The 18,376-nt window shown below is 43.3% G+C and overlaps 1 protein-coding gene across 15 annotated transcripts in view; it reads left to right on the top strand.

Moving 5' to 3' along the window:
* Window positions 1-18,376, top strand: part of ncor1 (nuclear receptor corepressor 1) — a 406,208-nt gene that overhangs the window by 319,736 nt on the left and 68,096 nt on the right. For all 15 annotated transcript variants that reach the window (XM_072590142.1, XM_072590152.1, XM_072590155.1 and 12 more), the window contains 2 exons: window positions 9,530-9,630; window positions 15,515-15,686. In XM_072590142.1, coding sequence (XP_072446243.1) covers window positions 9,530-9,630; window positions 15,515-15,686 — 273 coding nt within the window. The remainder of the gene's footprint in view (window positions 1-9,529; window positions 9,631-15,514; window positions 15,687-18,376) is intronic.

The following is an 18,376-nucleotide window of genomic DNA, read 5'->3' as shown; positions in this document are numbered from 1 at the left end:
AAAACCTGCCCTGTTGCACGCACCTATCTCTCCATAACCAAGGTGAAAGTCACAGAATTGTGGTCACCATCACCAAAATGCTCACCTACTAACAAGCCCATCATTTGTCCTGGTTCGTTACCAAGTACCAAATCCAATATGGCCTCCCCTCTGGTCGGACAGTCTACATACTGAGTTAGAAAAGCTTCCTGGACACACTGAACAAACACCGCCCCATCCAAGCTACTTGATCTAAAGAGCTTCCAATCAATATTTGGAAAGTTGAAATCGCCCATGACTACTACCCTGTGGCTTCTGCACCTTTCCAAAATTTGTTTCCCAATCTGTTTCTCCACATCTCTGCTGCTATTGGGGGGGCCTATAGTAAACACCCAACAAGGTGACTGCTCCTTTCCTATTTCTGACTTCAGCCCATACTACCTCCAAAGGCAGATCCCCCTCGAACTGCCTTTCTGCAGCCGTTACACCATTTCTAATTAGTAACGCCACCCCCCCCTCCTTTTTTACCACCCTCCCTAATCTTGCTGAAACATCTGTAACCAGGAACCTCCAACAACCATTCCTGTCCCTCTTCTATCCGCGTTTCCATGATGACCACAACATCGTAGTCCCAAGTACCGATCCATGCCTTAATTTCACCCACCTTATTTCTGATACTCCTTGCGTTGAAGTATATGCACTTGAGCCCATCTCTGTGTCCGCAAGTATTCCCTGTCAGTGCTACCTTCTCCACAGCCTCCCTACATTCTTGGATATCCTGAAAAACAGCTAACCTACTTGCTGGACTACAAGTCCGGATCCCATCCCCCTGCCAAATTAGTTTAAACCCTCCTGAAGAGTGCTAGCAAACCTCCCTCCCAGGATATTGGTGTCCTTCTGGTTCAGGTGCAACCTTCCTCAGAAGGTCCCACCTTCCCCAGAATGCAGTCCAATTGTCCAAATACCTGAAGCCCTCCCTCCTACACCATCCTTGCAGCCACGTATTCAACTGCACTCTCTCCCTATTCCTTGCCTCACTGTCACGTGGCACCGGCAACAACCCAGAGATGACAACTCTGTCCGTCCTAGCTTTTAGCTTCTAGCCTAACTCCCTGAGCTCCTGAATGACTTCCCCACCCCTCTTCCTACCTATGTCGTTGGTGCCAATGTGCACCACGACTTCTGGCTGCAAACCCTCCCCCTTAAGGATTCTGAAGACATGGTCCAAGACATCTCGGACCCTGCATCCGGGAGGCAACAAACCATCCGAGAGTCTCGCCCATATCCACAGAACCGCCTGTCTGTCCCTCTAACTATAGAGTCTCCTATAACTAGTGCTCTCCTCCTCTCCCCCCCTTTCCCTTCTGGGCCTCAGAGCCGGACCTCGTGCCAGAGACCCGGTCACTGCAGCTTATCCCTGCTAGGCTGACCCCCACCCCCCCCCCAACAGTGTCCAAAGCTGTATACTTATTGTTGACGGGAACGACCACAGGGGATCCCTGCACTGCCTGCTTCCTCCCTTTCCCACCTCTAACTGTTACCCAGCTACCTCTGTTCTCTGGCGTAACTATGTCCCTGTAGCTTCTATCTATCACCCTCTCAGCCTCTCAAATAATCCTCAGTTCATCCAACTCCAGCTCCAGTTCCCTAACGCGGTCTGTGAGGAGCTGGAGCTGGCTGCCCTTCCTACAGGTGAAGTCGGCAGGAGCATCGGTGGTCACCCCTACCTCAAACATCCTGCAGGAGGAACATTCCACTGCCTGCACTGCCATAACTCTACACCTATCTCCAAAACAATAACACTAAGTAGCTTACCTGTTCAGCCGACTGAGTCCTTTTTTTTAAGTTAGAGGAGGATGGCGGGTGGGAGACGCTACACGTGTAGTGTCTCAGGTTCCTTCTCCATTCAAACTTCTTACCTTCCCAGAAGCCTCTGTTGACGACTTCCGGGTTCCCACTCCTAGTTGGAAAAAAAAACACATACTGCGAAAAGAAAAAAGTTAATTTAAACTGGTCTCCGCTTACCTTCCGGCTCCCCTCTCTGTGCACCCGCTGTAGCTCAGTTAAAGTTAAAGTAGCTGAAGATAAACTATTTCCACTGGTAGGGGATTCTAGAGCTAGGGTCATAGTCTAAAAATTAGGACCAGACTGTTCAGGAGAGATGTTCAGAAGAACTCCTGTTCACCAAGTAAAATAGAGGTTTGGAACTTTTCCATTAATGACAGGTTGTAAATTTTAAATCTGAGATTTAAAAGTTAAGCAAAGATATTAAGGGATATTGGCTAAATGCAGCTATGTGGAGTTAGGACATAGATCAGCCTTGATCTCTTTGAATGGCAGAATGGGCTTGAAGGACTGAATGGCCTACTCCTGATCCTATTTAAATGTTCCTGTTTCTGAGAGCACAGCAGCCTTCTAACAATAGTAGTGGTGTAATGGTAAAGTCTACGAATCTGGAAGCCCAGCTAATGTTCCAGGGCCATAGTTTTGAATCCCCCAGCAGGGCAGATGGTAAAATTTGAATTCCTTAAAACCTGTCATTGAAAGCTAGCCTTATGGCGACCATGTAACCATTGCTAAGTGTGGTAAAAACTGAGTTAAGTTCACTCATCCTTCAGGGAAGAAATTCTGCCATCCTTAACCTGGTCTGGCCTACATGTGACTTCAGATTATCAGCAATGTGGTTGGTTCTTAACTGCCTTCTGCTTAATTAGAGATTTGGAATAAATGTTGGCTTCGTCAGTGACCCCATTCATTCACATGAATGAAAAGTTTGATAAATGAGTGCTGGAGCATGTGACAGTAGCTGTATTCAATTACTTGCACTTACTGGGAATTACTCTGGCAGCATTTGCATCAGTGATTTAGTATATATTCAAATAGACTTGAGAGGTTCCAGACACCCACATTCACTCCTCTGCCCACGGTTCAAAACAGAGGTCAGCACTTAAAACTGGACAGGAAAGGTTTGATTAGGAATGACTATTGTGGAACTTAGTCATAATGTACAGAGGAGACCATTGAACCATTGCACCAATTCCAACCCATCACACTATGCCATTTTCCAGTAGTTGGCCCATAGCCTTGAATGTTTCAACACTTCAAGTGCTCGTCCATGTAATTTTTAAAGGTTGGAATGAAGAGCTTTTCAATTCTAATCCAAGATGGGGCGGAGTAGCAGGGCTGCCTGTTGACTCTTGCCCAGTGCCCATCTGCCCCTATGTGCTTGCTTATTTTTTTTTCTTTTTCTCACCTCTCTTGTTCTTTTTTCTTTTTTCTTTTCTTTGGAGCCTTTTGTGGCGGCTGATTCGGCAAAATTGCCATAGCAGCTAAAGTGAGCTGTGATCAGAATGGCAATTCGTCCCAGCACTTGGCAGCGGACGATGTTTCTCACAGTGACTAGAGGTGGCAGCAGCAGTAGCAACAGGGACATTCAGGGCTGGCAACGGTAGCAATGCTCCTCCACAATCGGAGGTGATGATGGCAACAGACGTTTCAAGATGGTGGCGCCAGCAAGGCAACATCTCGGAGGAGGGTGGCCACAGCCTGGTCTAGTCTGGCAACGGAGCCAAGATCCTCTTTGCAATAGGCCTAGAGTAGGTGGTATAGTGTTGGTGAGGCAGCAGCAACAGCATGGTATGCCTGGAGCCAGGATTCCTGGTGTCATCGTAGCTGCAGCTGAACTAGGGACTTCCGGCTATAGGGCGAGTGTGGGATCAGCATGGGACCCACATCGATGGTGGTGAGGTGGGCCCAGCAGCAAAGTGGTGCCTAAAGAATGGCGACTCCTATGTTGGTGGATCCAACACAGGTGGCAGCGAAGCTGTGGAGGAGGGATGACGCCGCAGGTGTCATTGGTGAGCCAGCTCAGGACTCTGTTATATCTAATATCCTTTTGATTGTTAAACTATTCAAAACAGTGCCATATTGTGGTGATTGTTGAAGCTTTTCACTGTCTTTTATTATATTATTTTTTATAAAATGCAAGTGACAAATAAATCAGACTTTCTTTACCATCTTGGTTCTTCCTAATCCTTTGGTTCTCAGTTGTGAAAGCTGGTGTTTTGTGGCTCTAACCCAAGCAACTCCAGGTGACCAATATGAATTCAGAGTGTTTGTAGATCATTTGGTGCCTCACACATGCTCCACAATTCAGTAAGATCATAGACTAATCTATTTGTATTTTGTATTCTACATTTCCACCTGCTCCCAATCAGCTTTGATTCCATTACCTATCAAAACATTATCTACCTCTGCCTTAAATTACTTCAACTACTTCACCCCACTTGCCTTCTGAGGCAGAGAGCTCCAAAATCTCTCAACCATCCAAGAGAATGAACTTTTCAACTCCACCTAGTTCTGGACTTTTCCACAAACAGAAACATTGGACTGAGTTTTACAAGAAATCAGCTACATGTCAGTTTGGGGATTTCATGGAGAGTTTGTCTCTGTAATCCTGAGAAAGTGTTACTCACTTCATTACCTGTGTACCACACTTCTCGGGCAGCCTATTCATGCTATTTTATGCTGAGCAATGTGGAAGTACTTGCCTCTGCCATTGCCATTTTTAACGCCCATCTGTGCACATGTCAAGCCCTGTCAGCTAATGAACAGTCCTCCACACTGTACGTAATGAGTGGGGAAACAAAAATTGAGCACGTCTTAAAGCACTTCAATGCACTTCCAAGTGCACATTCATACATATATTGCTATTTTACATCCTCACCTGTCTGACAGTTATTGTATTGTAGACAGACAGGAGGCTGGAAGAACACAGCAAGCCAGGCAACATCAGGGGGTGAAGAAGTCCATGTTTCAGGTCTAACCCTTATTCAGCACCAGATGTGGGGGTAGGAGGAGCTATAGATAATGGAGAGGGGGGGAAGTAGCAGAATGGTGAGGTAGTGATAGGTGAACATCGGTAGTGGTTATAACCTGGTTGGTCGATGGGAGGGATGAATCCAGTTGGTAGCTAGAAGAAAGGGTCAGTAGGTGGAACAGAAGGGAGGGGCAGGGCTGGAAAGGGAGCTGGGGGGTGGGTAGGTGGGTGGGTGGGAGGGAGGGAAGGTTATTCGAAATTGAAGAACTTGAAGTTAAGTCCTCCAGACGGAAGATGAAGTGTTCCTCCAATTTGCAGTCTGCACAGAATCCATTTACTCAATAACCAGTTTTTCCTTGACTCAACAGTTGTTGTAATGCCTACTATAAAAGCCAGATTACATACATTATCTATGCTTTGTGTTATCCCATCTTAGGACCCAGGATGAGTGAATGGTTCTCCCCTGTTACCCAGTGTAGCCTAATATCTTCTCATTGTGGGACCATCACATAATGGAAAGAATTCAAATGATTGAAAACATTCACTTTTATTCAACAACAGCAAAATCAAAGATGAAACGAGCGAAAAAGACTCTTCTTCTCAGAACAGAGGGACTGTTTTTCTTTAAAGCAAAGCAAATTCATGGTCAATGATCATAGCATCATGGCCACAGCAACAATAACTAACCAATTTTTGGTAAATCAAAAACAAGAAGGGTAATATAATCAGTTGGCATTCATATCACACATAAATGATGCTTTATCGTAGTCCTCCATACAATCAGACTTGGATGACTCTGAAAAGGATTATGAATGCTTTATTCCAGTGTATGTAACACAAGCCAGGCCATCAAATACAACAAAAGATTGAGTGTGGCAGAATTACTGATGCTCACTCCCGGAAAGAAACTCCCAAACCATGCAAGATATGCAGCAGTACATGCAAGAAAACTTTGTCAAATACTTCAGATCTTTGATTTTATTTGTGAATTGTGGCCTGCAGGTGCTGCTTTTAATACTGTCTGTGATCACTTCTGCTTCACAGAGATAACTGTAATCAGTCCGTAATGACCAATGACATGGTCAAGGTTCTCTATGACCAGGACTTATATTTATAAGGGGTAGGAGCAGAAGTAGACCATTCAGTCCATCTATCTGCCCTGCATTCAGTGAGATTATAGCTGATCTAATAATCCTCAACTCCACTTTCCTGCCTAATCCATATAATCCTTGATTTCCTTACTAATTAAAAACCTGTCTATCTTGGTCTTGAATATACTTGAGCCTTGACATCCTCTACAGTAAAGAATTCCACAGATTCGCTATCTTCTGAGAGGAAGAATTCCTCTTCATCTCTGTCTTAAATGTGCAGCCTCTTATTCTGAGAATATGCCCACTGGAGCCACACTGTCCCACAAGGGCAAACAATCTTTCTGAATCCATCCTGTCAAGCCCCCAAGTATCTTGTATGTTTCAATAAGGTTTCCTCTCATTCTTCTAAGCTCCAATGACTACAGCCCCAACCTACTCAATATTTCTTCCTAAGAAAATGCCTCCATATCCAAAATCAATCTGGACTGCTTCCAATTCTTTCCTTGGATAAGGAGACCAAAAATGTTCACAATATTCCAGGTGTGATCTGACTACTACCTTGTCCAGATTTTCCTATTCAATAATCCATTACCTTTGGAACAGAGGCCAACAGTCCATTTGTCTTGCCCACCACCTGCTGAACTAGTATGCTAGCTTTTTGTGAATCATGTAAAAGGACCCTCAAATCTATCTGTGGTGCAGCTTTCCACAGTCTTTCCTCATTTAAATAATATTCAACTGTTCTATCTTTCCTGCCAAAGTGCATAATGTTAGAGCTGAAAAGATTTGGTGGTATAGCGATAATGTCACTGTACTAATACTCTAGAACCCTGGGCTAATGTTCAAAGAACATAGATTCGAGTTCACCTATATCTGAATTATATAAAATTTAGAATAAATGGTGACCGTGTAGCTGTTGTCAATTGTAAAAACCCATTTGGTTCACTAATGCCCTTTAGGGACGGAAATCTGTCGTTCTTATCTGGTCTGGCCTATAGGTGACCCTCTGCAATTTGGGTGGCTCTTAATTACCTTCCTGACAATAGGGAATGGGGAATAAATACTGGCCTAGCCATTGAGGTCCACATCCCATAAACAAATTAAAAAATATCCCACATTATATTCCATTTTCCAAGCTTTTGCAATTTGCTTAATCTGTTTGTATCCCATTGTAGACTCTTTGTGTCATCCTCATTACTTGCCTTTGCATCTATTTTTGTGTCATCCACAAACTTGGTAGTATTTTCACTTCCTTATTCCAATCATTAGTATATATTGTAAGTATTTGTAGCCTCAGCAGTGACCCCTCTGCTGTTATAGGTTGCCATCCTGAAAATGCACCCCTTGTCTCAACTGTGGCTTCTTGTCGTCAGTCATTTCTCAATCCATGCTCATGAATTACTTGTAGCCTAATGTGTGCCACCTTAACATATGCCTTCTGAAAATGCAAATACATTGCATCCACTGCTTTCCCTTCCTCTATCCTGCATGTTACCTTCTCAAAGAATTCTAATAAGTTTGTCAAGCATGATTTCCAGGTTGTGTAGCCATGTAAACTCTGCTTAATTATGTATTTCTCAATGCTGTGTTGTTGCCACCCTTTATAAGAGACTCTGACATCTTACCGATCACAGCTGTAAAGCTAATTGGCCTATAATTACCTATTTTAGTATGCCACCCGTTTTGAATAAGGATGTGTTACTTGGTGTTTTCTAATTCTCTCAGACTTTTGCTAAATCTAAGATTTCCTAGATGATTACTACCAGTGCCCCTGCAATTTCTGTACTTGCTTACTTAAAAGGTCTAGGATGCTACCCATCAGGTCCAGGGGACGTTATCAGCCTTTAGCCCCATTAGTATCTGTAATACTTTTCTCTAGTGAGAGTGATTATGGTTTTTTTTCCTTTCCACTTTTGCCCCTTTATTATTTTGTAGTTTTAAAATGTTAATATCCTCTTCTGTGAAGGTTGATGCAAAATATTTAGTGAACACTTCTCCCATTCACTGGGTCCGATTATTTCCAAAAGCTTTGTGTTGACTTTAACCACTCTTTTTTTCCTATTTAGCTAGTTAAAGAAGCTCTTGCTGTCCATTTTTACATTGCTGGCTAGTTTGCTGTCTGTTTATTTTCTCCCACTTTTTCTCGTCACTTTTTTAAAAATTTCCCAATCTTCTGATTTACTCCCACTCTTTGTTGCATTTTTGTTTTATTTTCTTTCAATTATACATGCACCTTAACGTCCTTGGTTCACCATGTTTGGTTTACAATTTCCTGGGATTCTTTCTTGCTGGGTATATCTTTGTTGTGAGTCATAAACAATTATCTTAAATGTATGCCACTGTTCCTTAACTATCTTGCCTGCTAAATTCCTTTCCCAGACCATTCCAGCCAACTGAGCCCTCATGTCTATGTGATTGCCCTTATTTAAATTTAGCACAATTGTTTCTGTCCAAAATGTCTCATTGTCAAACTGAATGCGTAATTGTACTGTATTAAGGTCACTGTTGCTGAGAGAATCTTTTATTCTGACAATATTTATTAAGCCTGTTCATTACGCATTCCAAGATCTAAAGTAGCCTAAACCCTGGTTGGATCCACAACCTATTGTTCTCTAAAACTGAACTGAATGCACTACAAATTCTTCATATTGGCCAACCCACTATCACACTATCCAGTGCTACTAGATTTGTACTACTTGCATTGGAGGCATGTAGATCACTCCCACTAGTGACTTCTTTTTCCTATTCTTCTTCATCTCAACCTAAATCGATACTATGTTCTGATTTCCAAAAGCAAGGTAATTGCTAACTCTTCAATCGCAACTTAATTTAGGAATTAAGTGACCCATACCTTTACCAAGCTTCCTATTCTTGAATGTCATCCACCACTTAACATTCCAAACTCAATCCTTGTAATCCTGCAGCTATACCTCCATAATAGCTGTTGGATCATATTTTTTCACTTCAACATGTGCTGTCAGAAGATTTGCTTTGTTATGAATGCTACAGTCATTTAGGTACACAGCTTTTAGATTAATTTTTTGTTATCTTTAGAGCATTTACTCTTAACTGGTGGTATATTCTGAGTTTTGTTTTTGTCAATCCCTTTCTGCCATTCTCTGACCTTTTTATTTTTCACATTAGAATTTTTCTCTCTTGCCTCAACTGTGTTCCTTAATTTCTTACGTTTATCCACATTTGACCTTCCAGTGCCAGTTTGCTCAGGTAGTAATCTAGAGTTCATTACCTATGAGGTTGTGCTTTCTTATTTCAGCTCTTAACTATACTGTCTCAGGCAGAATCTCTTTCTGAGCTGTACCTACTTTGTTAGTACCAAGGTGAACCATTACCATTGCATCCTCCCCTTCCCACTGTAATATGGAATTAAGCACATCAACTGTAGTGTACAGCTTATACTATAAGTCCTGTGATTCGGTGATTTTTAAATATAGTTGTATTCACCAGAGAGACAGGCAGAAAACCCAGCAAGTAAATCACAAATGTTAAATTTTTAATTGTTTTCCTCTTAGGTTCTAAACAAAGCAGTTTGTTGCTTTGATCAACTTTACTGGAACTACACATTCATGTGATGCAGTAGTTGATGAGGAGAACCTGATGTTGTTAACTGCTCTTCATACAGGTGGTCCGATGGCAAACATCCAGGAAGCAAGTCTAACACGAAGCAGCCCAGCAGGCAAGGTTTCTGCGGAACCACCTTCTTATCGAGGTTCCATCACTCAGGTATTTACATGTAACACTCTTCTATCCACTTCACAGTGGTTAGTGTAGGCTGGCAGAAAGTTACATGTATATTGTGTGGATAGCATATGCTCCAGTTTGTACACTGAAATCTGAGCACATTCTTGTGCCTGTATGGTCAGATTTCCCTGTTTCCCTTACTAGGTTTTCACGTTTTTTCTTTATGGTGAACCTGCTACAAATATTGAGGTTGCTCTGTGAGTATTAGTGCTCTTCATGGCATTCCCTGTGAGTGTCTGCAGTTTCCCAGGGACCCCCAGTGAGAGTATCAGTACTTAACCCAAGGAATCATTCTTAGCTGCTCAGATTTTTTCTTTATATAGAAACTAAAATATAATACTTTGCTCAGTCAGCAGAGGGACCTGGTGTCTGGTATGTGAGTCACCTGACGTTGGTATGCAGGGTACAGTAAGTGATTAGGAAGATAAATGGAAGGTTGACATTTATTGCAGGTGGAATTGAATGCAAAAACAATGAAAAACAGAGTTATTGCAGCAGTTATAAAGGCACTGTGGGACCATGTCCTAAGTGCTATGTACAGTTTTGGTTTCCTTATCTGGAAAATTGTGTAATTGTGTTAGAACCCATCCAGGGAAGCTTCATTAGGTTTGTTTCTGGGCTGGAGGGTTTATTGTGCAAGGATAAATTAACCTCACTTAAACCCATTGGAATTTTGAAGACTTGAAAGTGATTTTAGAACATAGAACAGTACAGCACAATACAGGACCTTTGGCAGTTGATGTTGTGTCAACCTTCTATCCTTCTCTAAGATCTAACTAACCTGGATGTAGGTTTGCTCGCTGAGCTGGAAGCTTCCGTTTCATCACCATATTAAGTAACATCTTCAGTGAGCCTCAGGATGAAGCACTGCTGGTGTTTCCTGCTTTCAATTTATATATGTTTGGGTTTCCTTGGGTTGATGTCATTTCCTATTCTTTTTCTCATTGATTTGGATCCCATTTACCACCCAATGTGTTTGGTGATAGAGTTATGGTTGGAATACCATGCTTCTAGGAATTCTTGTGCATTTCTCTGTTTGGCTTGTCCTAGGATGGATGTGTTGTCCCAAACATGTATAAATAGAAAGCAAGAAACAGTAGCAGTGCTTCATCCGGAGGCTCACTGAAGGTGTTACCTAATATGGTGACAAAATGTCTGAAAATGAACCTTCCAGCTCAGCAAGCAGACCTACATCCAGAACCTCAGCATGAGCTACAAATCTTCTCAAGACATCTAACTAACCTACATACCTTCATTTTGCTATCATTCTTGTGCCTATTCAAGAGTCATGGAAATGTCTCTAATGTATCTCACTCTATTATCACCGTTGGCAGTGTATTACATGCAAGCACCACTCTGTGTAAAGAACCTACCACTGACATCTTCCCCAAACCTTCCTCCAATCACCTTAAAATGATGCCCCCTTGTGATAACCATTTCTATCCTGCGAAAAAGTCTCTGACTGTTTATTCTATCTCTGCTTCTCTACACCTCTATCAAATCGCTCTCACCCTCCTTTGCTCCAGTGAGAAAAGCCTTTGTTCCCTCAACCTTTCTTCATAAGACATGCCCTCCTGTCCAGGCAGCATCCTGGTAAATCCTCTCTGCACCGTCTCTAAAGGTTCAGCATCCTTCCTATAATGAGGCAACCCAAACTAAACACAATATCCCAAGTGTTGGCTAACAAGGACTCTATAGAGCTGCAGCATAACCTCGTAGCTCTTAAACTCAATTCCTCCTACTAATGAAAGCCAATGCACCATACACCTTAACAACCCTATGAACTTGGGTGGCAACTTTGAGGGACCTATGGACATGGACCCCAAGATCCCTCTGTTCCTCCACACTGCCAGAAATCATGTCTTTAACCCTGTATTCTGTATTCAAATTTGATCTTCCAAAATTAATGACTTAACACTTTTCCAGGTTGAAATCCATTTGTCACTTACCAGCACAGTTCAGCATCCTGTCAATGTCCTGTTGCAATTTACAATATCCCGTCACACTGTCCACCATTCCTCCAACCTTTGTCATCGGCAAACTTGCTAACCCACCCTTTCACTTCTTCATCCAAATCATTTATAAAAATCACAAAGAGCAGCAGTCTCAGAATAGATCCCTCCAAAACACCACTGATCACCAAGCTCCAGACTGAATATTTTCTGTCTGCTACCACTATCTGTCTTCTACGGGCCAGGCAATTCTGTTTCCAGACAGCTAAATTTCCCTGTATCCCATGCCTCCTTACTTTCTGAATGAGCATCCATGGGGGAACATTATCAAATGCCTTGCTAAAATCCATGTACACTACATCCACTGCTTTACCTTCATCAATGTGTTTTGTCATATTGTAAAAGAATTCATTCAGGTTTGTGAGGCATGATCTTCCCCTCTCAAAGCTGTGCTGACTATCTCTGATCAAACTGTGCTTTTTCAAGTAATCGTAAATTCTGTCTCTCAGAATCCTCTCCAATATGCCCAACGCTGACATAAGACTGTCTGGTCTGTAGTTCCTAGGATTATCCCTATTCCCTTTCTTGAACAAGGGAATAACATTTGCCACCCTCCAATCATCTGGCACTACTCCAATGGTCAGTGAGGACACCAAGAGCATTGCCAAAGGCGCAGCAATCTCCTCCCTTGCTTCCTGTAGCAACCTAGGGTATATCCCGTCTGGACCAGGGGATTTATCTATTCGTATGTTTTTCAAAATTTTCAGCACATCCTCCTTCTTAACATCAACCTGTTTGAGCATATCAGCCTGTTTCACTCTGTCCTCAGAAATGTCAAGGTCCCTCTCAGTCGTGAACACTGAAGCAAAGTATTCATTAAGGACCACCCTTGCAATGTGTGACTCCAGGCACAAGTTCCCTCCACTATCCCTGATCAGCTCTACCCTCACTCTGGCCATCGTCTTGGTCTTTACATAAGTGTAGAACGCCTTAGAGTTTTCCTGACTCTTCCCCGCTAAAGCTTTTTCATGCCCCCTTCTAGAACTCCTAAGTCCATTCTTCAGGTCCTTCCTGGCTACCTTGTAACCCTCTAAGAGCCCTGTCTGATCATTGCCTCCTCAAGCTTAAGTAAGCTTCCTTCTTCCCTAGACTAGATGCTAGACATCTCTCCCAAGGTTCCTTCACCCTCCCATCCCTTCCTTGCCTCGGTGGGCCAAACCTATCTAGCACTATCAGCAAGTGCTCCCTAAACCACCATCATATTTCAGTCTAGCCTTTTCCTTAGATCATCTGTTTCTTATTTAGATGCTCCAGTTCCTGCCTAATAGCATTGTAATTCCCATTGTCCCAATTAAATACTTTCGCACACTGTCTGCTTCTATCCCTCTCCGTGAGTGTAGTAAAGGTAAGGGAATTGTGATCACTATCACCAAAATGCTCTCCCACCGAGAGATCTGACACCTGGCCTGTTTTGTTGCTAAGCACGATTCCAATATGGTCTTTCCTGTAGTCGGCCTATCTACATATTGAGTCAGGAATCCTTCCTGGACGCACCTGACAAAAACCTCTTCACCCAAACAACTAAGGAGGATCCAATCAATATTAGTGAAGTTAAAGTCACCCATGACAACAACCCTGTTACTTCTGCACCTGTCCAAAATCTGCCTCCCAATCTGCTCCACCAAGTCTCTGTTACTATTGTGGAGTCTGTAGAAAACTGCCAATAAAGTGACTGCTCCCTTCCTGTTTCTGACTTCCACCCGTACTGACTCTGTGGACAAACCTTCCTCGATGACCTCCCTTTCTACAGCTGTGACGCTATCCCGCATTAGCAAAGCCATTCCCCTATCTCTTTACTCCCACCCCGGCCATTCCTTTTGAAACATGTAAACCCTGGAACATCCAACAACCATTCCTGTTCCTGTGATATCCAAGTCTCCATAATGGCCACAACATCTTGCGTTAAAATAGGCACACTTCAACCCATCACACTGACTGCAACTTTGCCCTACTAACTGTCTGCCCTTCTTCACAGACTCTCTGCATGCTGTATCTGGCTGTTCAGTAGTTACTCCATCCTCAGATCCGTAGCTCCTGTTCTCATCCCCCTGCCAAACTAGTTTAAAACCTCCCGAAGAGTTCAAGCAAATCTCCTGCTCAGGAGATTGGTGCCCCTCCAGTTCAGGTGCAACCCGTCCTTCTTGCACGGGTCCTACCTTCCCTAGAAGGTATCCCAATGATCCACATATCTGAAGCCTTCCCTCCTACAGAAGTCCTGCAGCTATGTTTTCATCTCTGTATTCCTAGTCTCACTCACTCGTGGCTCCGGTAGCAATCCTGAGATTACTTTACTCTGCTTGTTCTGCCCTTTAGCTTCCAACTTAACTCTCTATATTCACTTTTCAGGTCCTCATCCCTTTTCCGAGCTATATCATTGGTACCAATTCGTGCCACGACTTCTGGTTGCTCTCCCTCCCCCTTAAGAATCCTGTAGACTCGATTTGAGACTTCCCTGACACTGGCACCCGAGAGGAAACATACCATCTAGGAGTCTCATTGGCAACCATAGAATCTCCTGTATGTTTCTCACATCATAGAATCTCCTATCACTATCGCTGTCCTATTCTCTGCCCTTCCTTCTGAGCCACAGTCAGTGCCAGAGACCTGGCCACTGAGGCTTTCCCCTGGTCCTGCCAACAGCATCCAAAACAGTATACTTATTGTGAGGGGGCCGGCCACTGGGTGTCCCTGCGCTGTCTGCCTATTCCCTTTCCCTCTCCTGACAGTCACCCTGTTGCCTTTATTCTATAACATAGGTCTGACTGCCTCTGTGTAGTTCCTCTCTATCATCCCCTTAATCTCCCAAATGATCGGAAGTTCATCCAGCTCCAGTTCCGTTATGCAGTTTGTGAAGAGCTGGAGTCGGGTACGCTTCTCACATCAGGAACACTAATGGTGACCCTTACCCCTCACATCCTGAAAGTGGAACGTGCAACTGCCCTAGCCTCCATCCCCTCTGCACAGGGTCTTTTGTTTTGGTTAGAGGAGGTGGAAGGGTGGGAGACACTGCATGATGTGTCTCGAGTTTAGCCAGCAGTTCCCGTATCTACATCCACTCCTGTAGAGCCTTCCCAGCTGCCCCGGTCCCTGCTCTCACCACTCCTGCTACTGCGTTTTATTCAAACAATCCCAGACAGAGCTGGATAGGGAATTCCTTTGCACAGAAGATTGTGGAGACTGAGTCATTGAATTGATCCAAGGCTCAATTAGGCAGATTTTGTTGGAAAAGGGTTTAAGAGAGAGAAAGAGGAATTGAGACCACAACCAGATCACTGATAACCTTCCCGAATATTGTAGCAGGCTGAAAGGGCAGAATGGTTGACACTTCCTAACAAAAACAGAAAACAAAATTTTTGTGAGCTTGTGCCTTAAACGCACTGACAGATATCCAGTGAGTGAATGTTGAGATCAAATTTAGTCATCTGGAAATCTGAGATAGGGCATTGGGAATATATATGGTGATTATCAGAAGCGGCGCCACACAAAAAAGTGAGGATATAGTTTCTGTCCAAATCCAATCTTGACAAATATCTACACGCCAAAATTTATGTTCATTATTGGATTTATTGATAGAAAATGAGAACTGCAGGGATGGAAATCCTGTGCCCCTCCCAATTGGATCTTTAGTGTGTCGTGTGATCAGCAATCCATATCTTGAATTTCTCTGCCTCCCTGGAAAATGATTTGAAAATGCTCTCTGTTCACCCGAATAAAACTCATTCAGGATCAGCAGAGCCTGTGGGAGCACAGCTTCAAAATTCAACTGAAACCCTGAATCACTGTAAAGAACTGTTTTTTTAAAAGTAAAGAGAAAGAAAGTTTAAGAATAAAACAAATATGTATTTTGTTTGCAGGGTACTCCAGGCCTATCACAACAGGGCATTGCGGCAGACACGTTGTTGAAAGGCGCAATCAGCAAATTGGCCGCTGAGGAATCGGGCAGCCCTGAGCAGTCAAGGGAAGAGGCAATATCAAAGGGCCACGTCATCTATGAAAGTAGTAGCGGACATATCCTCTCATATGACAGTACGTTCACTGTTTCTTAATTCCTCATCATGGTATTCTGTGCCAGTATTTCTAAACTGTCCTCCACACTCCTTTTCCACATTCTTTTCATTTGAAGTGACATTCTTTGGATACACATGAAACTTTAAGTTGGCAAAAGCTGGTTGGATGTGAAGTATCAAAATAGCAAACAGGTCTAGCAGATCTTGGAGAGAGAAGACTTTTCAGAAGAAGAAACAGAAGGAGCTGGTTGGGCAACAGGAGATGAGATTAGTCGTAGAATGGAGTTTCTCAAAATGGAGCCCTGTGGCCAGTGTCCCACAGGGATCTGTGCAGGGATCACTGTTGTTTGTGGTATAGATAAGTGATCTGAAGGAAGGTATGGTCGTCTGATTAGCAAATTCGCAAATGACACTAAGATTGGTGGAGCAGCCAGATAGAGAAGGGGACTGTCGGAGAACGCAGCAGAATATAGATAGATTGGAGAGTTGGGCGGAGAAATGGCAGATGGAGTTCAATCTGAGCAAATGCGAGGTGATACATTTTGGAAGATCCAATTCAAGAGCGAACTATACAGTAAATGGAAATGTCCTGGGGAAAATTGATGTACAGAGAGACCTGGGTGTTCAGGTCCATTGTACCTTGAAGGTGGCAATGCAAATCAATAAAGTGGTCAAGAAGACATTAGCATGTTTCCTTCATCAGACAGGATAATGAGTATAAGAGTTGGCAGCTCATGTTACAGTTGTATAGGACTTTGGTTTGGCCACATTTGGAATACTGCGTACAGTTCTGGTCACCACATTGCCAAAACGATATGGATGCTTTAGAGAGGGTGCAGAGGAGGTTCACTAGGATGTTGCCTAGTATGGAGGGTGCTAGGTTGAGTAGATTAGTATTATTTTCATTAGAAAGACTAAGGTTGAGGTCAACAAAATCATGAGAGATATAGACAGGGTGGATAGCAAGAAGCTTTCCCCCAGAGTGGGGGGCTTAATTACTAGGGGTCACGAGTTCAAAGTGAGAGGGGAAATGTTTAGGGGAGATATGCGTGGAAAGTTCTTTACGCAGAGGATGGTGGAAACACATTACCAGCAGAGGTAATTTAAGATGTATCTAAATAGATGCATGAAAGGGCAGGGAGCAGAGGGATGCAAATCCTTAGAAAATAGACAGCCGGTCTGGATTGGTACAGGCTTGGAGGGCCGAAGGGCCTGTTCCTATGCTGTAATTTTCTTGGTTCTTTAAAGATGAAATATGAAAATTAATTCAGTTTTTCTCTCTCTATTAAGGCTATCAAACTCAAATTTCTCGAACTTTCTGTTTTAGTTTAGATTTTCAACATCCACAATATTTTGCTTTTGGATGTAAAGTCTCCAGATTCTGCACTGTTCTGATGTGCTGGGGAGAAATGAAAACAGCTCTAATGCTCCCTGCACTGTGCTATGGAATGAAACATTTTTAATATGCGTGACTGCAGTGCATGAAGGAGGAATAATTGAAAGTATTGATGATTAACATGATCTAGCCCATTCCTAACATCTGTTAACTAATCTTACCTCAGATAGCAGTATGGGAGAAGTATGCTGAAGAGTCAGAGTCGAAAAATGTGGTGCTGGAAAAGCACAGCAGGTTAGGCAGCATCTGAGGAGTAGGATAGTTGACGTTTCAGGCATAAGCCCTTCATCAGGAATGTCGGGGTGGGAGCGAAAGGGGGCTAAGAAATAAATAGCAGTGTGGTGCTGGGGGGGCAAAGAGAGCTGAGAAGGCGATTGGTGAAAGCAGTTGGGGGGGTGATTATGATAGATTGGTGGGAAGGGTAGAGCAAAGAGGTGGAAAGGAAGTCAAACAGGTCAGAAAGGGCAAGAGGAAGGTGCTGGATCTGAAATGAGGTGGGGGGGAGAGGAGATTTGGAAGCAAATGAAGTCGACGTTGATGCTGTGTGGTTGAAGGGTCCCAAGGTGGAAGATAAGGTGTTCTTCCTCCAGTCGTCGGGTGGCTTGGATTTGGCAGTGGAGACAGCACAGGAATTGCATATGCTTGATGGAACGGGAGTTCATGTGGTGGTGTGTGTGTGTCCCAGAGATGTTCCCTGAAACGCTCTGCGAGTTGGCATTTTGTCTCTCCAATGTAGAGGAGATCACATTGAGAGCAACAGACACAGTTGATGAAGTGGGTTGATGTGCAGGAAAATCTCTGCTGGATGTGAAAGATGTTATACTCATAATTTTGGTGAGTTGGGAAGTATAGCCATAGTTCCTTCTCTTAATCGTTGCCTAGTTGGACTACCTGAAAGTTCCCACGTAAAGAGATTGGATTAAGGATAGAATTGAGTTGGCTGTACCCCAATACAAAAAATAGTTGACTAAGTTTCCTTTTTTAGACTTAACAGATGAGAGTCATGTGAGCCAGAATCATGCCATAATCATATCAAACACTGGAGCAGACTCAAGTGGCTGAACTGCCTACTCCTCTTTGAAGTTCTTACCATATGTACTGGAGTAATAATTGATCTCATGTAAAAGTCAATCCCCTATTTTTGGCCAAATAACCTGGAATTTTCAATATATCTTGCATAAAGTCAACTCTAATTCTTCATAGATAACAGATCAATGTTTATGAGTCAGTATGCCGGCCATCACGTCCCGTTCCAGCTTTCCAGTCAGCCAGATGTTCCGCTCTGCTTCCAGTCCACTAGCTGTTGCGTTGGC

The sequence above is a fragment of the Chiloscyllium punctatum genome, chromosome 19 (genome assembly GCF_047496795.1).
Source record: "Chiloscyllium punctatum isolate Juve2018m chromosome 19, sChiPun1.3, whole genome shotgun sequence".
Lineage (NCBI taxonomy): Eukaryota > Metazoa > Chordata > Chondrichthyes > Orectolobiformes > Hemiscylliidae > Chiloscyllium > Chiloscyllium punctatum.
The sequence above is the reverse complement of the archived record's forward strand: the minus strand, read 5'-3'. Positions and strand labels throughout refer to the sequence as shown.